The sequence below is a fragment of the Pseudorasbora parva genome, chromosome 18, assembly GCF_024679245.1.
Source record: "Pseudorasbora parva isolate DD20220531a chromosome 18, ASM2467924v1, whole genome shotgun sequence".
Classification (NCBI taxonomy): Eukaryota; Metazoa; Chordata; class Actinopteri; order Cypriniformes; family Gobionidae; genus Pseudorasbora; species Pseudorasbora parva.
In genome coordinates, this window is record NC_090189.1 from 25,119,208 (window position 1) to 25,143,188 (window position 23,981).

The following is a 23,981-nucleotide window of genomic DNA, read 5'->3' on the forward strand; positions in this document are numbered from 1 at the left end:
CTGATACGAGCCCGACGCTCTGCCCCTGACAGAGAGACACCAGAAGGACAGGCAGTGGATAGACAGACACATCAGGGTCCATCGGAGGCTCGTCCGAATCCTGCTCGATCCCTCCCGGCTCGTGCTTCCTCTGCAAGCGCTCATAGGGCTAACGTGTCCGGGATGGAAGCTCCATTACACACTTCTCAAACTGGCCTGCACACACACATACCCCGGGGGCCAGTTGTCAGGACTCACACAAGGCCGCCCTCAAACACTACCGGGCGTGAAATTGTGGCATTGCGGTTCTTGGGGCGAGCTGGCAGACAAAGCGAACGCTAGATGTGAGGCTTCAGATCTGGGACGACCCCACCCAGAAACAGCAGCCCCAGCCCACTGCCCGTCTTGCACCAGCTCTGATGGTCACAGCCAGCTGCAGAAAATCCACCACGCTGGAGCACACATTCACACACCCACATATATACCAGCATCCGGTCTGATGGGGAAAACAGAGGGGCTCTCCCCACCCAAACACACTTAATGAAGTAATGAATACTGTGGGCAAGACCACCAGCAACATGTGGCATGGGGGGAGTGGGAGAGACAGACGACTACAAAGGGCAGCACCTTTAAAAGAAGCAAGCATGAATGGGAAATATATGCATTCCTTATGTGAACAGATACCTCAAACCTCAACACACAGGCCTAAAGAATCTGCCCCCCCCCCTCCGGGTCAAAGGTCACACACGGCTCCTAATGGGCAACGCTTCGTAATCCAAAACACGCTCCCTGACACATAAAAAAACTCACCTACATCACCCACACACACGCATGTGCCTCCAGGGGGGCACATCTCTCGCAATATCCATATTTGTAATTGATTTATCTGGGTTTTTCAAACACTTCTTGGACTCTACAAGTTTGATTTGGTAGCATCCTTGCAGACAAATTTCATGTTAAAAAAACTGGTTACATTTCATGTGAAGAGGAAAAGACAATTACATTTCAATTAAATTAAATTACATTATATAAGATTACTTTAATAAAACACACTAAAATGAAGCCTAATTTAGGAATATTGTTTGCATTCTTTATATAATTTAAGACATGGCAAAACAACCTTATATTCATGTGTTACACTTTATTTGATAACACTTTATTTAACAGTTGTTACATGAAGTTACTATAGTTATAACAATAAATTATGCATAATTACATGACACCAACCCTAATCCTAACCCTATAGTAAGAACATGTAGTGACTAAATATTACTCAGTACTTAAATATATAATTACAGTGTAACAAAGACACCAAAAAAAAAAAAAAGTGTAACCCCGATACAGTGTAATTATTCAAGCAGTACTAAGTACTAAGTGATAACAAACGTACTTACTATAAATTTAGGGTTAGGAAAGGGTTTGGTTTATTTGCTTTTATTTATATATAATTTACTGTTATACATGAAAAACTGTGGAATAAAGTGTTGCAAAAATGCAATACTGTAGATATACAAAAGGGGCTGGTGTCAGCTAGTTAAAATAAAAAATAATATCATAATGCAATAAAAACAAAAAAACAAAAACAGGCAAAATCAGAAATGCAAAATATATTATGACCATATTGGTCATTTTATTAACTTTTCAACTTTTAAATGTAAGCATTCATCTTGATCTAATGCTGTGATGCCTTAATTCACTTTCAATTAGTTTCACTTGTCCAAAATGAATGTTTTTGTGTATGTGTGTTAGTGTTGTAGTACTCAAGACCGGTCTTGGTCTCGAGACCGGTCTTAAGACCATTTTTTTAAGGTATTGGTCTTGTCTCGGTCTCAAGTCTGTTCTGTCTTGTCTTGGTCTTTGACTTAGATGACTCTGGATTGTATCTCAAGACCATTCAAGACCAACTTCAAAGATATCACAAAAATATCACAGATATTCTGGTGCATTGTCGGATACAACATTTTTTTGTGTAAAATATTATGCAAAACTTACTGCTTAAATGCAATCAATAACTTATTTGTAATGTGATTTCTTTTGAAACTGTGCTGCCGGGTTCAAAATCAATGCAGCATTGTCTCAAAAATGTCTAAATTTAAGATAAATGCTGAAAATTCTTAGATTTAATCGTTTTATATAACATAGAATATAATTAAGCAATATCACAAGAGCAAGAGAGCTGTTTTAATCAATATAAGCGTGATTGCAAATGATATTGATTTATACAAACGTTCAATAAATAAGAAGTTAGTACATTTTAAACTGTGTCTTGGCTAATTCGGAAACGTTTCGTTATGAAATGAATCAGCAGCTTTGAACAAATTGGTTGAAATACTGATTCCGAGACAGTTAAATAGTTATAGTTTTAATGTTAAATGAATCTGAACATTATTTATAAAGGTGTAATTGTACCAATACAAATGCAACTTCTGTGCCACAAATATTATTTTTGGAGATTTGATTGGTAACGTGCAGCACTATTTTCTTACTATTCTAATTGTATTTATTCTTTAACTATAATTATCAAGCGGGCTGACTCACTTCTAGTTTTTAAATCTCTTCTTAAAACACATTATTTTTCTTTGGCCTTTAACACAGTTTGAGATGACTTTTATTGTGACTGCCCTTTTATTGCGTTAAACATCTGGTTATTAAATTTAATTTTTGATATGGTTACCTTGAATAGTTTTAATGTGTTTTATGTAAATTATTTTGTGTATTGCCAATGTACAGCACTTTGGCTAACTTTGTTATTTTTAAAGTGCTTTATAAATAAATGAGATTGAGATTGAGATAATTAATTTCTCAGACAGTATATATGGATCTTTTAGATGAATTTGGGGAGTGCTGGTCTGGTCTTGGTCTTGACCAAGCTGGTTGATAACTTTAAAAAATAACAATAAAGATTTAGTTATAAAAATCATTCTCAGTATTAAAGAAAATAGAAGAGTTCACACCACAGCTATAACGGCACTGAGAAAGGATGTCGTTGGGATAATTTTTCAGAACATTTTATCCAGCTGATGAACGATAAAAACACTGAGAGCCAATCAGAATCCATCCTGCTGTAATGAGCTCGAGCATTAAAAGTGACAGACAAGTGTGTGCTTAGAATAAACAGAACGATGCTGTCGCTGGTGTGGATGCTAATATAGTTCTTGGTGGGAGCAGGCCTTAAAACTATACACTGTAAAAAAAAATAACAAAAATTAAAAATACATTCACAGCCTGAAATTTTTAAGTATAATCGACTTGGATGTTTAAGTTATTTCAACTTGGATTATGTTAAACTGATGAGTTGCATTTTGTATAACTAAAAAAAGTTTAACATTTCTTAATTTATTTTGATGAGTTAAAACAATGTAAAAACACGTGTTGTCATAAATTATTGAAGATATATTTTTTACAGTGTAGTAAGTTAATGTTGTAAATTAATATTTTTCAGTACTTAAATATTACACTGTAACAATGACACCTTTAATAAAAGTATAAAACTACAGTACTCTTGTTGTAAAATAATATTACACAGTAACCAAATGAAGTTTAACCTTATTTTTAGATTCAAAATGGTAGTTTTAATACAAGTCATTAATTAGCCATAACATGAAAAACATTTTCAGATGACACATGACCGGGACATAATTTTAAGACAGGTTTTGTGAGATTCGCTCAGTCCTCATAAAGAAAACTCAGCAGAGCTTTGGGCTCTTGGCAGTCTTTAGTTTGTTGATGTGTTATGTAAAGCCAACCTATTTGTGCTGAATTAGGGCTGCTGTCACCAGTTGTTCGCTGTAAATACAGTGCGCTCGCAATGACTCTCCCTGACTGATGGTCGACACGGCCCGTACCGCTCACCCACACCGATCAATGTCTTCAGTTCCCTTACAGGTACTTGACATCCTAACACAGACAATGCCAAACATCCCAAAAAGATTTCTAGCATCCTTTAAGCCCAGTTAATCTTGTCATTTTGGCTTGAAGAAAAAAACGAAGGGCCTTTTTGCAACAGGAACAAGAAAGAGAAGTCGGGTGGTTATATAGAATGCCGTTTCACAGTGGACAAGAAAGAAACGGCAGACCTGAAAAGACAGGGCAGTGTGCTTATCCCCAGTTTGACGCTGGCGCTTGTCCAATGCCCAGAGTTAAAATCCTACATTAAAGACAAGCGATGGTTTATATCAGTCAAGTTAAGAAGAAATGGATTGGCTTTCATCACAGAGGCAGGTGTTGTGTGTGTGGAGTTTTGTGAGGAGCTTCACACTGGTGTGTGAGAGCGGGAAAGCGGCTGAGGGAGAGAGAGATTGCTGCTGGTGGGCCCCAGCATGACTGATGAGTTTGGAACAATCGGCCGCCCAGCTGCGTTTTCCATCAAACACATTCCTCTCACCTCACGCTTTCCCTCTGTCCCGCTCGTTCACTCTGCGGCTGTAAGCAGCGCCCCCTAGGGACGTGATTTTTCTGCGATGGACAGCCATTTGTGGCCAGAATATAATCATATATCTATACCATCACAGCCTGGATTTCACATCATCCTATTTTTCTACAGAAAATGTAATCTTTGATTCTGGCCAGATTGAATATGATCTGATTGTGTGCAATTGAATACTACCCTGTTTTCATTTGATTTGAACTAGAACCAAGAGGTCAAAATATGAAAATATGATCCATGTGTGTAACTTCTGAAGGTATTATGCAAATAAAGTCCCAGTTGTAAAGTTGTCTATAGTGACACGCACAGGCTGAGAAACAGGCATCGTGACGTGCACTGCACACTGAAGCACGAGGACCGCACCAAGCCCTCCTTAAATGGGTCCAGCAGTCAGCACAGAGGAGATCTAAGAGAGGAATCACCTCGACTCGTCTCGAGCCTGGAGTTCTGGAATAACAAAGAATCCAATTTCAAAATATGTGATTTTGAAATCTTAAAACACTCACTTAGCAGATGTTTAGGGTTTTGTAGATTTAACAAGAGCAGCTTTTTAATCCTGATATGATGACCAAACTGATCTTAAACCTTCCCTACATGATCATTTAATTAAAAAAATAAAAAATAAAAATAATAATAATAATAATTTGTATTATTAATAACAATTATTATTATTTTAATTTTTGTATTAATAGTAGTAGTAGTAGTATTCATAATAATAATATTACTATTACAAATAATAATACATTATTATTATTATTAGTAGTAGTATTAGTAATGCTATTATTAGAAATAATCATAATAAATTATTATCATTACAAATAATAATAATTCTAAGTTAATAATAATAATAATAATTGTTACATTATATATGAATAATGTATAGCAATAATAACAAGACTATTAATAGTATTAGTATATAGTTATTTAGTAGTTTAACCAGCAATAGTATTATGTATATATAGTAATATATAATGTTATTATTGTAACACTTGTTGCAATGTTACATATTTCACAAGCAGTACCAACTAAATTAAGTTAATTAGCATAACTTAGTAGTATAAATATTGTTAATTTGAATTATATAAAAATAATATCTAACATTATTAAATCATTATTATTGTTGTTGTTGTTGTAACACACATTCAAGCAGTACCAACAAAATGCCATATTAAAGTCACATTAAAGGTGCACTATGCAACTTTTCTGTCCACTAGAGGGCGCCTATTCAAAACAAAGGTGTAGTTTGATGACGCCAAGTTTGAGTGCAGAATCTCAAGACATGTGGTCCTAACCTTACAGCCGGTGGAAAAGAATCGGGCTAGGACTCGGGCAGAAATCATGTTTATGAATGGGATTATTAAAGGGGGGGTGAAACACTCAGTTTCAGTCAATCTCATGTCAATCTTGAGTACCTATAGAGTAGTATTGCATCCTTCATATCTCCGAAAAGTCTTGAGTTTTATTATATTTATAAAAGAAATATAGGCTGTACCGAGTCTTTCCGGAAAAAAACGAGCACCTGGAGGCGTATCGAGTGGGCGGAGCTAAAGAATGACGATCGCGAACAAAGCGGTGACGTCCCCAAGCGTGGAGAAACCCATGGCTATCTCAGCTAAAAGATATGATCCAGAATCAAATCTGAGGCTGAAATAAATTGAACAGGAGAAACAGCAACAGCAGGACGTCCGTCTCTGTGGTATGGACTGTATTTAGTGGCCTGTCAACATTTGTGTGTGTTTACTCGCAGTTTATGAGGACAGGATTCGGTTTATGGACTTTTGTATGCAACTAAACCTTAACAGTAGCAAGCAAAACGGTTTTGCACGTCAGACTAGTGTAACGTTATACAGAGAACAGCAATGGAGTAACCGTTAGCGCATTTGAATGACGAAGCACGTGATCGTGTCGTTTACTGATGTTTACTCACGTGACGATAGCCAACAGCAGAGACATTTGAAGCAGTTTTACTCACCGGCTGCTTCCAAAGCAGGACCGAACCTTTATCGCTGGGACCGCTCCGTCAAAAACACACTTCTTTGGTATGATTTGGTAAAGTCCTGTGACAGCAGTGGCGTGGAAATCCACTCTGAGATGCGACTGAAGCGATGTTGTGAAGCTTCCCGTCATTTCTGCGTTCAAATCGGTTCAAATGCAGCGCTGCCTTCCCGGAATGCTGTGCTGAAGCGTTGAAGTCGCTCGACGTCAACCATAGGAATAAAGTGGAGCGCGGCGCGCAACATAAGTGTTCACGGGCGACTGGATCTGCACCTGAGAGTGTGTTTACGGGCGTGCATTTCCTCTCTCGATCTAGTCACGCGCGCGCACCCTACCGGGAGAAGAGCCCGTACGGCCCATACAAGGACCTTCTGATCTATTTAACATCAAGTCGACCCATACTCGAAAAAAACTCTCCGAAACTTGTGAGAAACCGGAAGGAGTATTTTTGACACAGAAATACTCCATCAAATGTCCAACATTAGTTTGTGAAACTTTGTCTATGTTTAGGATGGGAATCCAAGTCTTTAACAGTGTAAAAAGCTCAGTATGCATGAAACAGCATTTCACCCCCACTTTAACGTTACTGTAGTATGAAGCAGAGCAGGGCAGAGTGTTGAGGAGCGGAGCAAGGCCACTGGAGCAATTGTTAATGAGATGAAAAACACACGCCTCGCAAGCAGCGGGACTTTTATTATGATGGAATGGGACACAATCGCCGGGCGCTATTTTTGCTTTTCCGGTCATGAGTATGAGGAAACGCAGCTCTGTTTATCATATTAGATACATTTAAGTGTGTTTAAAATGATGTTATGACGTTACTGCGTTCGCTCGGCGGCTGCTGTGACACTTGTTCACACTGCTAAGAGTAAAGCGCTTCTGCCAAATAAAACCGGAAACTGAGGGTAGCGCAGATATGACGCAATTGACAGGCGACTCCCTCAGACGCTATGCTCAGATGTCCCCGGCTCCTTGGTTAAAATAGCAATTTTCTCACAATTTACAAATAGTTGGAAACATTTGAGGTATTGTAAAACTCAACTGAACAAAATATATAACACTGGCCTAGTGGTTTTTAAATATTTTACTGCAAAAATACTAAATAGTGAACCTTTAATAACTAATTATATATAAATAATATATAACATAGTATTATTCATTATTTTGTTTAATTATAACAACAACAACAATTAATGCTTAATATTACTAATGTTGTTATTTATGCCACACAAATCCCCCTCTACATTTTTTCTCATTGGAAATCCTGTTTTAGTCCTTCAATACACTAGATTATGCAAACAAAATGCATTGTGAAAGCTACTTTAAGGTCAGATTGATAGCGATTCTGCTAAGGACATGAAGAGGTTCAGCTTATGAGCATTAATCTACATGCTATTGTGTAATATGGGATGAGATAACAGTGGCGGACTTGAGCTTGTTTTGGTGCAGTACATTTGTAACACTAATACTGCTGTCTGCACGGGATAATTGTTTGCCCATGAAGTATTCGTCCACAGGAGAAGAGCGTGTAACCTTCTGACCTTTTCATGTCCCGCTTCACCCGTCCGGTGACCTGTGACACCACAATGCTTTGATAAACCAGAGTCACCTTCATCGGGGACGCGTACACAAACACACGGGAGCAGCGGGCAGTGAAGGGTGACAGTGCTGTGGTGTTGAACTGAGAGACAGCTAGCATAGGTCCGCTGTGCAGACAGAAGCGGCAGTGTTTCAGAGGCAACCTTACAGCCAAGCTGCCCCCCGGGGAAGGGGGTGGACTCTAAAATCATCTGTTGTTTGTCTTCCTTAATTATAGTCCCAAGGTCATGGGGTCTCTGGACACCCTCAGTTCACCTCCCCTGAACAGCATTAAACTTCAGCCCGGATAAGCTATAATTAATGAGTCCAATTACTCAGCTCACTTATCTTGTTAAACGTCCTGCTGGAAGAGCCAAAATATGCATGTGTGTGTGTTTACTGGAGTTGTTTAAAAGGGAGGTGTGTGATGAAAAACAGCCTTTATGAAAAGAGAGATTAATTTCCTGTGTCATACCACTAGTGCACCACTAGAGCTTTAACTAAAATCCGCCTGTGAGTCCTGCGCTCTGATTGGCTGATGGAGCGAGAGGCAGCACACGATTGGCCGAGTGCCTGGACGGAGCCGACGATCTACAACTGCATTATAAAACTGGTTTGAAAAAGCTGCCTCGGCAAAGCATCTGGCTCTCCTCCTCTTAATCGCTCAGTCTGCTGCTCTCTCTCCATCTTTGCTCTCGGTTTCCCCCGCTTTCCCTCCCCAACGCAATGCTTCTTTTCCCTATCGACCTCTCCATCTCTCGTTCCTCTTCATGGGCAGATTCACAGATAGTTGCCGGTGCGCACAGCTGCCGCAGGCCCCCAAACGGCGTAGCTTTTCTCAACAGTAGCCGTTCTACTGATGACCTCGGGAAGAAATCAATCTCGTCAGCGACTGGAATAAATTAAAAGCCCGTGTCCTCCTCAGCCGAGTATCACGCAAACAGTACAAGCGCTCCACGTAATCTGCACCATAAAAGTTGCCAGAGACAATGTAGGTGGGCGCTTTCCAATTGCATCTTTTGCGAATATTCTGCATTCCAATTAAATCACGTTACTAAAATGACTAATTACTAAATTTGCCACTGATTGCCTGATTCTGCCCCACATAAAAAGTTGCGCATTTCTTAATTGTGACGTTTAGATAGCAAGTCAGATTGTGTCTTTTCTAAAGATTGTTAACATTAGATAACTACATTAGTTAACATGAACTAACAATGAAAAATACTTCTAAAACATTTAGTAAAGGCACAATATGTAAGTTTTGCCACTAGAGGTTGCTTATTCAAAACAAAGGCGTAGCTTGATGATGCCATGAATGACATGGACTCATGGGAGTTCTAGTCTTGATTCTTCACCTCCACAGCCGATGGAAAGGAATCTGACGGACTCAGGCAGAAATCATGTTCATGAATGAGCGAATGTATTAAAGTTTTGTTAATGCCACAGTGAAGTAGGAAGTGCAGAGAGTCATTGGGAGCGAATGCTAATGAGAGAGACCTGCGCAAATCCCCGGTCTCTGACCTTTTATGCTTATGCGGCGGGCGGTCGCTTCCGCTCTTTTCGTTGCGTATGTGGGGTAACCAAGCGGCAACCTTCCGGTCTCTCTCATGAATCCAACATGGAATTGACTAAAACTGCAATTCATCGACTAGCCGCTAGAGACCAAAAAGGAAGTCAGTTCTATAGACCTCCCATGTTAAAATGTCATACTTTACAACAGAAAAAAAAATAACAGCCTGGTCCAAAAATTGGTTTTGGTCAATACAGCTAATTTTGCCCTTCATGACAACTGTGAGGGCTAAAGAAACCTATGGATGATATCATGGACACTGTGTCCTTTGTTTTATACACTCTATGGTTTTATACACAGTGCTGTTTTACATGGTTAAAACAATAACACTAAATACATTTGAGTGTGTTGAAAGTTATGTTAAAACGTGCGTTCGCTCAGTGGCTCGCTAGTATGAAAGACTTGTTGCATTTTGCAGTAATCTATATCGATATTAAAATATCCTATTAATAAAAATAGAATGACTAAATGATATGCAACTAATTTAAAAAAATACTGTATGATGGAGAACGCTCTCTCTGATTGTGCTATGTTATCTCTGAAGCATGGTAAAAACTTTACTTGCACTGAATCAAGAAAACAAGCGATTCAATCAATAATACAAACCAATGCTATCTCACAACCAATTTGTATGTATTTTACGGGGTGGCTAATTCGTACGAATTCGTATTTGTACGTTTTGTCTAAACCCCAGTGACGGGTAGGTTTAGGGGCGGGTTTGAGGTAGGTCATTCGTACAAATTCATACGAATTGGCAACTCATCAAATCCGTACGATTTAGCAAAAAAAAAAAAAAAATTGTACGAATTTGTACGAATTAGCCACCTCGTAAAATATGTCCGAATTGCCGTAAGATCGGGTTGGACAAACCTACTGCGCTGTATAACAGTGATTCGTTTTCTGTTGATAAATGTATATCGAAACAGTGTTGCTTGCATGTCTAATAAAATACATACCATCCTGTAGTGGAATGTCGTGGCAAGATGGAGACATTTTTGCTGTCATCAACATTCCTAGTGTGAATTCCGTTTGATTAGGGCACTTTTTTGCCATTGAGATGACGGGGAAAGTGTCCCAATCAACCTATAATTCACTTATAATTTATGATATGCCTCTGTGTGCATACAGTGGTACTCGACCTGGTGACACCTTGCCTGAATGATTTTGTGAATCTAGACTGGTGCTTGCGCTTTCAATGTAGATAAATAGCCGCGATGGCGGCCATTCTTCTTTAATGGTAAGCATTTTATGTACTGATTTTGTTGATATACAGTCTTTTCCCAACAACATTTTTGGCTTTTAATGGCAAGAAAACTAAATAGGGTGGACAAAGTTGCTGGCAGTGTGAATGCAGCTAAACAAACTAAAATTACAAATGTGGCAAAATTAAGAAGTTATAGCAATCACTATCAGAGGAACCAAAAGAAAAAAACATATTTGGAGTATGTTATCTCTTTTTTTAGACATCCTTTAGGAGCTGATGCTTAGGAGGTGGAGGAGGTTTAGACATTCCAGGATAATAATAATAATAATAATAATAATAATAATAATAATAATAATAATAATAATAATAATAATAATAATAATAATAATGCAAATGAACAAACAAACGAAGATGAAACAAGTATTGTTAGTTGTTAAAGGTGCAGTAAACATTTTTTTTTTTTTAAATGCAGTTGAAAAGTGAATCGGACTGCTGAGCACCAAAACACATTTTTTGTCAATCAGGTCTAATGTCGGTTTTGCTGCGTTTCACAGACCTAAAGTATGCTGTCTTTTGCTTGAATATATATACTTGTGTTATATTTACTTGTTTGTTCATTTGCATTATTATTATTAGTATAATCCTGGGACCTCCACCTCCTAAGCATCAGCTCCCAAAAGATGTCTGAAAAGTGAGAGAACATGCTCCTAATAATTTGTTTTTCTTTTGGTTCCGCTGTTAGTGATAGCCATAACTTCTTAATCTTGTACTGTATTTGTTACTTTGAATATTTGTGAAAACGGTGTTTGTTTTGGGCTATGGAGGGGATGACTTTGCCATCAAAGGAGTAGAGGAGCTAAATAACAAGTAGACATTTGACCTGAATTATCATAGTAGCACAAATTGCTTTCACTTATTTATGACATCATACCCTCGGGCAGCAGGCACAGCAAATTGCGCCTTAGTCTTTACCTGCGTTGCATAGCGTGTATGTAAATGTGGGGCGGAGATAGGGTTGTGATCCTTTAGGGTAGGTACGTGTTTTTTTTCAAACATCGTTTCATTTCAAACATCAACAGCGTTTACCAAAAATGTCTTACTGCACCTTTACTCACCAATAACTAACATTAACTCATGTGACCTTATTGTAAAGTGTCCCATAATTGCGAGATTAAATCAACTTTACTTTTTGCAATTGCAACTTTATATCTCACAATGTGGCTTCACGTCTCGTTAAAAACAATTGTAATGTTTATTTCAATTATAATTTTTTGAGCATGAGTTGAACTTGTGACCTCTTGCATTAAAGGCAAGAAATATTCCTCACATCAGCTCCTGCTCAGGTGGGGAATGATCTCCCCTGAGACAGAAACCCTAGAATTGCCCTTTTCTGCACAGTCAGAATGTAGGAGGCTGGGAAAACAGTCTACAATCAGTCGACGGTATTTCCTAAGCTATTAGATTTATGTTTCTCCCCTGGGCACTTGAGCGCTTCATTGGTGGTGGCCTCATTCAGGTTGTTGATCTATGTTGCACTCTATTTTTTTTGCCTTCGGTTTATGAGGATCGTCTTGGGGGCAGGCCCGTCCCCGAGCCTGGGGCCGCACAACCTCCGATGGGCTTGGTCTTGCCTCCACCTTCCTCGTATCTGTGTGTGTTTGTGTGTGCGTGTGCGTGTGTGTGTTCGCGCACAAGTTGGCTGCCGTGACACTGTGAGACTTGTTCTGGGGCGCCTGACATGCCGACAAACAATCAGAGTGAAACATACACAAACACACATAAGCACGCACCTCTCCCAACCCTCCTGCTGCTCTTAACTTCCACACGCAACTTCAAAATGCACAAAGTAAAAAAGTTTAGGAATGTGATGTTTAAGTCATTCCTGCTGCAAAATTTTTAGAACATGATCTTGACCACCTTGGGATAGTAGCTGGTTTTTAGTTAGTCATTAGGATAGTAGACCATCATGGATCAGCAACAAAATAGACATCAGTTGTTCATACCAGGGTGGTCTAATTAGATTTGAGAACACGGTGAGTCCCCAACCAACTAAAAAAAAATGTTTTAGACCAGCTAGAAACTAGCTACCATGTTCCAAAACCCAGCTACCATCTTAAACTAGATTTGCTATGAGAGGTAAGATACCAGGAGTAATCTCAGCTTGGAAGCAGCCAACTATGCACTTACAGATATGCGCAAAAGCCTGACGTAAACATGCATTCTGCCCGTGTTGTGATCTTCACGTACACATCTTCATCTCTCATCACAGCACATTGCCAGCAATACACATTTGCCATTCGCCAAAAATGGCAGACAATCAGCAAAGAACTCTCTTGTCTTCCTTCCTGTTGTACACCATGCTCATCCACTACTTTAAACAAAATTGTACTTACTGCTTTGTACTTGCACTGTACTGGTGCCGTTTTCTTTCCCCAGACTATTCTCTGCCACGCATGTGTAATTTCCAGAATCCTCCAGCTTTGCACTTCCGATCTGAACTTTGGAGTTTTTCCTTCAAGAAGAAGACAAAGAAATTAAGAAAAGAGTCAAGGATTCTACTATACATATGGAAGATGGAGAAATTCTGCAGAGTAAACCTGCAATTCTATAAACAGAGATAGAAGAGAGCCATATGACAGTGTGCTGGTTTGTTATATAGGAGCTTCACATTGGTGTAGCAATGCCACAGGTGGTTATTTTTGTAAAGAACATTGCCAATGAGTCATTAAAGTTAAACAAAAATCACCTTTACCCCTTAAATCATTTCTTTATGATGTCTACCTGTAGAATTTCAAGTCAATCAAATGCAGTGCCTAGATCTCTCAGAAATTATTTGCTCCCTTTCTTGTCATTCTAAACCTGTATTTTTTTTAATTAAACCCTAATAATGGGTTTTAAAGAATCTTAAAGCATCACAACTCTATCATATTCATATTCTATATCGGGGTGCCCAATCTTGTAACTGGAGATCTACCTTCTTGCAAAGGTCAACTTTACCCCTGATCAAAGAGAACTGAAGCAGCTATGGATCATAAATGTGTACAATGAATTGTGTTATATATAGAAGTCATATATATCATGTTGTGTTTTGGCCTGAAGCTCCACCCTCCACCTATCCACCAATCACAAAGTCAGTAGTGTTTCAGCATCCGGGTTGCCAGATCTGCTCTAGTTACCACAGCTGCAGCAACAAACGTTCCTGCTGGATCCTGCAGCCTATCTGGCAACCTCGAGCCAGGGGGGAGGGGGAGAGGGAGACACCGCTCTACAGTGATTGCAGTACCAGCTTTGGCCACAATCTTACATACACTTCCTTTAGGAATTGTATATATGTATGTATTATTTTTTATTTGTGACATTGTTATATCATTTTGAAATAAAAATGAAATAAATCCCTGCTAAACCCTTTTTTGGACAGGCTTTGGATCCAACCTAGGATTTGGACAGGCTTCAATTTGGGAGACTAACTTGCCCACAAAGATGAGGCAAGACCAACTTGAACCAGCTAAGATCATTTTAAATGAATAAAATTATTTTCATCAGAGTTTTCATTTGTGGTGACCCATTCCTTTAATCATGTTATTAACAATATAATAGACATGTGTGCTGAAGCACTTCCCTTTAATTATAAGAGCACAGGCAGTCTCTAGTACATTGTCCAATGTAAGCTCTTGTCTCATCATGAAAAGGTCACAATCTACTCTGAGAACTTCTGATATATGTCTAGAACTGAAGGTTGGCTTCTGCTGGTGTGGGCTAGTGGACATGCTGACTCACTTGCTGTTCCTGATTCTGATCTCTTTGCTCTTCTTCAGTTCAGCGCCATCTTTGTACCACTTATACTCCGGGGTGGGGTTGCCTGAGGCCTCACACTTCACAATCAGTCTGCTTCCTTCGTCCACCGTTACACGATTCCTCATATGCTTCAGTGTAGGAGCAGCAGCTGAACAAGAGAAAGAAAGAATATTGTGTTACAGTACTTTCTTATTTATAACAACGGTAGGGTTGATGCAGTCAGTGATGGAGCAGAAAAGAAAGGGAGGGACGCAGAGAGAGAGAAAAATCCAGAAAAGTCTCTTAGCTGGCCAGATGATGTCACCAGAGACACTGGCAGTGTGAGGCAGTCCAGCGCTGAGCTCTCTCTGCTCTCAGGGATCAATGCAGCACTTCGCTGTTATAAACTTGACAACATATGTGGACACACTAAAAAAAACAACGCCATTCACCTCTTGGTGAGTAGCTAACTATGTTAGCAACACTACTAACTCAACTTTCATTTCTATGTTTTCAACTCAGTTACACACAAATAAATGTGTATTCTAGTTTACAGCAGTTTATTTGATTGATCATGCATTGTATTGTTCCAAAACATTGCTTTGATTGAAAATAATTAATTATATATTTTAAAAAGTGTCCTCGTAAGTAGTTGAAGTTAGCTTTGTTTTTAGCATATAGCTAATCAACAGTATTTGTCTCACAATGGCGTTCTTTCCTTGCTCATAAGAAGGAAACCCTAGAAATTGTGATTTGGTGACGACATCTTACATAATGTATAAATCACCTAAACTTATAAGCAACAAAATACATCCAATCACAGATGTAATCCCAATCAAGCCCCTAAAAGTCAATGATCTTCAGTACAAGCCGTGTAAAACATGTTGAACACTAATGTTTGAGAACAAAATGGAATTAAAGGATTAGTTCACCCAAAAATGAAAATTATTTCATTAATTACTCACGCTCATGTCGTTGGACACCTGTAAGACCTTCGTTCATCTACAGAACACAAATGAAGATATTTTTGTTGAAAGATGATGGCTGAGAAAGGCTTCAGAAAGGCCTCCATTGGCATTCAGTACATTCCTACTCACAAGAACGATAAAGGCACTAAAAACATCGATACAAAGTCCATCTCACTACAGCGGCTGTACAATAATTTTACAATGCGACGAAAATAGTTATTGTGCGCAATAAAAAAAGAAATCTAAATAATGACTTTATCCGCCAAGTTATTGTCTTCCGTGTAGGTCTCGGACGTGAACTCCCGTGATAGCGGCGCTCCTCCCCTTCCGGGTCATGTATTCGAACGGTGGAGCTGCGTCATATTCTCGCACATGTGTCGAGTTCACGTCAATAACTTGGTGGTTAAAGTCGTTATTTTGATTTTTGTGCGCACAATAACTATTTTCGTTGCATTGTAACATTATTGTACAGCCGCTGTAGTGAGATGGAGGTTTTAGTGCCTTTATGGATCTTGTGAGTGGGAATGTACTGAATGCCAATGGAGGCCTTTCTGAAGCCTTTCTCAGCCATCAGCTTTCAACAAAAATATCTTAATTTGTGTTCCGTAGATGAATGAAGGTCTTACGGGTATCCAACGACATGAGGGTGAGTAATTAATTAAATAATTTTCATTTTTGGATGAACTAACCCTTTAAGCTGAGAGAGACTCGTCTTTTAAAATTATGTAACAAGCCACTGATGACAGCTCCTTCATAAATCCTTAAGAGACACTCAATCTCAGAAAACAGTCAAAACACCAACAAAATGGAGGACAACGGCACTAAGAAGAGATGAAGTTGCTACATGTGGGACGCCACATGCCCAGACGCTGCCATGCATAGTCACTCAGGAGATGCATTATGGGATTAATGCAGACTCAGACAGCAATCATGCGGCTTCAAAGAGTTGTGGTTCCACAACCGTAGAGCAAAACTGGGCGATGCTGTTTGGCCGTACCCTACTGTCCTGAAGAAGAGAATGGTGCATGCTGCCCCAAGGCTAGGGCAGGAGTTTGTGTACGTCTCCTGGCCTCCCCAAATTGAATCCACATAGGCGAATACACTTTTATGATGGCTGCCTCTTCATTACTTGGCAGCGAACACGATCAATACATAATTAAAAGTCTTCAGCTCTTATTGCAAAATATGGCAAGCATCAAAAAAATAAACAGATGAGAATACACAAGCATTAACATCAATTAGAATCTTGACAGAGGTTGCTAAAATAATCAGCAATCATCCTAAATTTGGAACTACTGTCCCAATTCCCCGTCCCAGTAAAGGCAGCTGTTTTATCCGAACGTCTGCTTTCATGGCTGAACGGTGCAGTCTGTTCTGATGTTGCGTGCCTCAAAGTAACATGACAGTCTCTGGCACAATGTTTGGATTGCACTGTCAGTCGAATAACATCTCAGGTTTCCCATGACAGCCTCTAGTGATGTGCATTCTCTCAGAAAAACCACCAAGTGTCCGATGATGTTCTGCTCCACACCATTTAATGCTCACTGCTGGCGTTACCCCTCAGAGGCCATTAGACTGATGGGATACAGTGTGCCAGCAATGCAATTCTTTTTACAAATATTTCAAGACACTGTAATCTCCCTGTATATTTGTGCTGAATGAAACCATACTGATTAGTCACCTGAAAAACCCCTTGAATTCAATCAGCAAAGTTTTCCTTTAATTAAACAGAAAAGCTAAAGATGTTTAATAAGGCCTGGGACACACTAGCCTGATGTCGTCATACTCAATTCCAGTCAGAATATGAGTCTAATACTGCTCCATTGGGCTGTGATTATTGGGCGTATAATCGAACCAGGAAAGACATAAATTGGATATGCCTAGAACCAATCAGAGCAACGGAGCGACGCATAACGTTAGTTGTCAAACGCCAACAAAACTCAACTACACTGTGTTGCCAAGTCTGCGGTTTTCCCGATGGTTTTTTTCCATGTCCACAGGCTGAAGTGAAACTACTTCAATTATGTGATGTATAGACGCAGGAATGCGAATTTTAGCAGGCAACCTTGCCACAAAAAAAAAATTTGTTGTAGAAATTTGGCAACCCTGTCTACACGCACGCTGTAATAAACAATCTTTGCCGGTGTTGTAAAAAAAAAAAATGATATAACGATTTAAGAATACACAGAGTACTTACCAACATGATCATCATTTCAGAGAGAATTGGTGAAGGTGAATATATATATATATATATATATATATATATATATATATATATATATATATATATATATATATATATATATATATATACGAACGACAAGTTTTCCATTTAGAATTAGAACAAATTCAACAAAGAGCCTTTGATGACGTGGATGACCTGGCTTTTCACCTGGCACGCTATTGGCAGGTTTAACATGATGACGGATAGACAAGTAATGGGTCATAGCCTGTTGATCACGCCTCTTATGGTCTGATTGGTTGAAGGACCATCTAATTGCGTACAGAGTCATTCGGATAATGCTCGTTGATCACGCCTCTTGTGCATTAGAAAATATTTTAAATTGAGCTTCATCATCTCCATCCCTCTCCATTTTAAAATGATAATGTGTTGGATGTAATAATCAATGCACACTATGCTGTACTGTTTAGCAGTTACTGTGCTGTACAGTTACTGTGCTGTGTTGAGCTGCGCTGGTTTGTTAGAACTATTGAGAGCGACGTGACCGCGCGCGCCACCGCGAGATGAACACATGTCGCAACTCTGTTATTCAATGGCTCTGGTTTTAACTGTTATGCCACACTAAGTGCGCCAAAACGGTATTTGTTGTTTGAATTTCATATTAAAACGTTTTTTTTTTTTTTAAATGTAAAGCTTAGACTTTGTTTCTTATCAAAAACAATTTGGATTTTCTTGGCCAGAGTAAGATGGTGAGACAGAGCCTGAACGTGTGTGTCTCACAACAAATGTATGAAAGAGAAGTTTGGAAACCTTGAGACTTACGGTCGAATGTAATGCACAGAGTGTGTGTGTGTGTGTGTGTGTGTGTGTGTGTGTGTGTGTGTGTGTGTGCGTGCGTGCGTGCGTGAGAGAGAGAGAGAGAGAGAGAGAGAGAGAGAGAGAGAGAGAGAGAGAGAGAGAGAGAGAGAGAGAGAGAGAGAGAGAGAGAGAGAGAGAGAGAGAGAGAGAGAGAGAGAGATGTATGAAAGAGTCACACGAGAGGCGGAGGAAGAGCTAAGGAAATGCAGCTGAACGAATATGCGTGCATCTTATAAATAGCGTAAAAAAATTAAATGACGAAACGCAATATGTGACGGCCGGTGTTGATTCTGTGGCGGACTGCCACAAATTAATCTATGTGTGGGAAACACTGGGCTATTGCGGGTATCACGTCAGAGGCAGCCTGATCAAAAGTCGGAAATATTAATGTTTGAAATTTACGATTTGGGACCATGTGGACGCGATCGGGAGCATAATAATAATAATAATAGTAATAATTAGTTACATTTATATAGCGCTTTTCTAGGCACTCAAAGCGCTTTACAAAAAAGGGGGAATCTCCTCAACCCCCACCAATGTGCAGAATCCACCTGGATAATGTGACGGCAGCCATATTGTGCCAGAACGCTCACCACACACCAGCTGATTGGTGGAGAGGAGACAGAGTGATGAAGCCAATCAGGAGAGGGGGATTATTAGGAGGCCATGGTAGACAGAGGCCAATGGGCAAATTGGGCCAGGATGCCAGGGTTACACCCCTACTCTTTAGCGAAGGACATCCTGGGATTTTTAACGACCACAGAGAGTCAGGACCTCGGTTTAACGTCTCATCCGAAGGACGGGTAACTCGGTAAAGAAACTCGGTAAAGAAAAAATCATAGGAATTAGATTTTATGATACCCAAAACAAAGTCATGTGAAAACTTTACCTGAGCCTTATTTAAACCAAAAAGATTTTATCATCCATCTCGAAGCTGGATGAGTAAGCGACGGCCTGTTCTTTTTTTCTTTTGATTGTTAAATTGTAGCTTTTTCTCACCCCACACTCAGGGCACCTGCATCATTACTCATCATGCCTTTGGAGTGACTGTGTTGTGCAAAGCAGCCTTTGATGAATTCATGTCGAACAAGTGTGCGTTTTGCATTACATGCTACCCGACGTTCGTCACTGTGACTTTATTGAAGATAGTGTGAGTGGCTGACGCGCATTGGGGATGAAGTAGGTAACGTTTAGGCATATGACATATATGTGAGGGTTCTATGGAGAATGACTAACATGAGGCATCTTGTTCCGAGTTGCTTTTGTACATGCAGGGTGATACTTGCCCGTGTTCAGATAAGAAGGGTGGGGCGTCTGATTTGTACGTTCCATGTTTTCCTGACTCCAGAGTAATACTCATGGCTTTGTATAGTCATTCTCCATGACAGAGTCATTCTAGACTATTCAAACTCATAAAGAAGATCAAACAAAAGTATGGTGTTTATTAAACTAGGCGCTGAAAACTGTCAGATCACACTTAAATGGAAAGTCATAACTAATGCCAAATGTGTGATATATCAAGCTTAATCATGTCTCAATTTAAAGAATAAAGCACTACACAGACTGAATAATAACCAGCAGAGATGGAAAACATTATTCTTGGTCTACTGCTCATTTAACAGCAATGCAGCTTCTGCTACTGTGGCAGGAATGTTTGTTTGCACTTTTTAAGCATGCAGATTATTTCTCCATACCACCCCTTAGGTAGCGTATTTCATCAGAGCTTTAAAACAACTGTCACACTTTTACAAGACACATGACATGTCTTGGTGGCCCTGCCTGTAATTCAGAAACGGCTTGGAATAACCTAAGGGATAGTGCCAAAGCTCAGTTTAAGCCGCTGAAATGATTCTGCCGTCATGAGAACGAGAAGGATTATGACAAAAATGTATAAAGCATACAATCTTTGCTATCTAGCAAGGGCACAAATCGCAGCTCTTTCCCCTTCCCGCTGTTTCCAAGGAACCAAACGTTTATTTTCACTTTCGTGTTATGACACATATCTTGTTTGGATACATAGTTTCAGTATTCCAAGAAAATTCCTCACGCAATAGCTGTCAGGGTAAGGTGCGGAAATCGCACTGGAGGTGTATGTTTTACAGATGTGTGTGTGGCATGTGTGTGTTCTTGAAGATCTCGGTTTGTGTCTGTTGTGTTCCTGTTGAAAGCAACACTACAAAATAATTGGACAATTTCAAGTATTATCTTAGTGTCCTGCAGCAGCTAAACTGACTTTTTTCTCGTAATTGCGAGTTTAAGCCTCAATTCTGACGTTTTTCTTCAGAATTGTGAGATATGAACTCATAATTGCAAGTTATAAAGTGTAATTGGCAGTTTATATCACACAATTGCAACTTTATAACACGCAATTGTGACTTTACATCACACAATTCTGAGGAAAAATGTCAGAATTGAGGCGTAAACTCGCAATTATGAGAAAATTGACAATTACATTTTTTTTTTTATGTAGAAACAAGCTTCCATAGTATTCATACCAATTATATTCAAATATGAAATAATATAATAAAGTGTACACTTTTCTCTCTTTCTAAGTTTTTAGGCAAAGTGAGTTAATGAAACAACATTTGAAGTAGAGTTGCAACCTCAGCTGCAGTTAAGCAAGCATGTGCTTGGTATGGCAAGTAGCCACATAAAACCTGGTTCATCAAAAACGAGATTTTACAACGGGGCAAAAATGCAAATATGCTAATGCAATGGAATTTGGCTGCTTGCTTTTCTCTTTTGATATGAGAATGCAAAATTAAAATGCTAGCATACTGAATAAATATTCTGGGGGGAAATTACTAAGAAGGAACAGTCTTTTTTTGACTACCTGACTGGAATCATGTAAATATTTTATGCAAACATTTAGTGTGGTGAGCATTTACTGCATGAGATCTTTCCGGAGTACACGCTGTAGAGGATGCAGCACACTACCGCAATCTGGCATACTTTATCGGTACTGTACAGCATCCCACTGTGATGAACATACTTGAAATGTGCATATATATCATTGAGTGATATTATTGTGACATTTGTTGCACCAATCAAATAGTGCTTTATATAGAGAGTTAATCATAAAAAAGGTAAATTTACATGAATAAATGCTTGTCCATGCTTAAATGCATGGATGTTTCACCAATCATTATTAGATATTTGGATATTTGGTGACCCTTGATTTCTAACACAGATGGATCTCTAACTGCTGAAATAGTATAAAATTCTCCTTTTGAAATTTGGAAGGGTTCAATTTGAGCAGATGTTTTAAGCCATCATCACTATCCTCATCAGAATTTCCCCTGTACATTCAGCATCTGGCTCATATTCACATTTTCAACCATATCTATCGTTTTCAATGTCTTCAAAATCAATATTTTGATCGCTGACAGCTATTTCACCCAAACCACCAACAGTGACAGTAACATTTGATTGTGATAAAATACTTGTTCTGCTGAGTTTTGATAATGATACTTGTGTATTTGTTTGTTTTATGTCCGCTCTAACTATGAGTGAAATAAGGTGAAGTTCATCAGAGATTATTATTGTTGCACAGAAGGAAAAAAACGTGTTATTACATACCTCGGTCATTAGGGACCCTACACTTTTTTATTTCTTCTTTTTTTTAAATTTAATTAGAAAACAGACTATTTTATTATTTTATATTGGTTTTCTTGTTATATTGTTGGCAATGAATAGATTGAGGAATACTAAGAAGGTTGATGTCTAACTTTTTTTTCTTTCTTTTTTTTAAATGAATGAGGGGCAGAGTAGTGAATGATGTGTGCGATGCATGCGTTTCATTGTTATTTTAATGCAATGCATTTAAGAGCGGTTAAAACTGGACTTCATGTGGTAAGTCATTTTTGGACTGGAATAATGCACAAAAAGTGACAAAATAATTTCATGAATTCACCCTCACTTTGCCAAACATAAGATTTAACAAAATTCAATCTGGAAAAAATTCAGTTCAACTCAGTTAAAGAAGGAATCCCTTTTGTGCCAAACATGATCCTGAAACGTCCTCATCCATTCTAGAAATGGAAACCCTTCTGCATGCTAAAAATGGTACAATAATGAACAAATACATAACATCCTGTCATGAGGATATACCTTCCTAACAATTCCAGTATATTTGTTCACATGGGGATATACCCTTTGAACAAGTAGCATGTTTCAGCTCTCACCCACACACAATACACACAAGCATTGTTACTGAATGCAAAGCCTGTTTTAGAGGAACAGTAAATAACCATAGCCTGAGGATGTACTGTGCGAATGACTCTCACGGCTTGACGTGCTGTGTGATTCAACCGCCATGAAGAGACACTGCCAATGTGCCGCCCGCTTGTTGCCAATCAGATAGGATTCGACACACTGCTATAATATCCAAAATAGGTATATGTAAATATATGATTCATGACATAAAACCCCTTAATAGTTCCCTCTTCCTTAGTCAAACACAAGATAAGTACGACTTGAAAATGATCACAGAATATTTAAAGAGACCATCAAAATCCGAGAGCCAAATGTGAACATTATCAGTTCCTATCTAGCATGAGTTATACAACAGACTAAATAAAACCCAACCAATATGTCGAGTACATGATCACAAAACTGAGCAGAATATCTGTATCAACATATCCAGAAACAGTGAACAATTTCCAGATATTCTTGAGTGTAAACTAAAACGTGGTTTATCACTCGGAGAGAAATGATTCAGTTAGACACAGTGACAGAAAGCCGTATGCATGTGTGGTCTTGGCAATCAGTTTCGTAGCGCGTATGCCAAATATAGCCGCATGTTAACACTATCAATCACTTCAGAAATGTGTATATAGTTTAAAATCCTTTTGGTTGTTTTGTTTTTTTCTAAATAGATCACAGTTTAAAGCACACCATTTCTCAGAATTATCTACTGTCTATTCTCTGATTCACTAAGTGCTTTGTTAAGTCAGTCATGAATCCCGATTTGCTTTCATGTCATTTCAAAATCAGAACGGAGCTAAATCAGGACCTTGATAAATTTAGCAGAAAGCTTCAGAATAACACAGGGTTAACACAAATGTCTTTTCTCTCAGAAGGCACTGTATAAAACTTCTCCTGGGCCCTTTTTTTCTTTTTCTTTGTTTCCGTAGACACATCACAGGTGATTACCATCGCTCTTAGACACTGTTCTTCTGGACAACATGAAACACACTTTGACGTATATCTGCGACCACAGACAGGAGAAGAAAAAAAACACCATCTATACAATGTTATGTCTTACACAAGCACGCTGTTAAAATACACCTGTGTTAGTACTAGGAGGTCAAGCGTGTCAAACGTCAGAAATTAGGGCCGCATAAAATCTGGGGAACATAATACTCTCTCCTTCAGAGTCCCCCTCAAATCAAGCCTCGTGCGCACGGGGTACGGGACGTCATCCTGAAGGGATCAGACACTGAAAG

General features: G+C 38.9%; 1 protein-coding gene across 11 annotated transcripts in view; it reads right to left on the bottom strand.

Annotated features, from left to right (window-relative positions):
* The window catches only part of nrg2a (neuregulin 2a), a 121,034-nt gene that overhangs the window by 45,938 nt on the left and 51,115 nt on the right, over nt 1-23,981 (bottom strand). For all 11 annotated transcript variants that reach the window (XM_067424414.1, XM_067424413.1, XM_067424411.1 and 8 more), the window contains exons 2-3: nt 14,530-14,695; nt 13,146-13,264 (exon numbers count right to left, since the gene is read on the bottom strand). In XM_067424414.1, the coding sequence (XP_067280515.1) occupies nt 13,146-13,264; nt 14,530-14,695 (285 nt within the window). The remainder of the gene's footprint in view (nt 1-13,145; nt 13,265-14,529; nt 14,696-23,981) is intronic.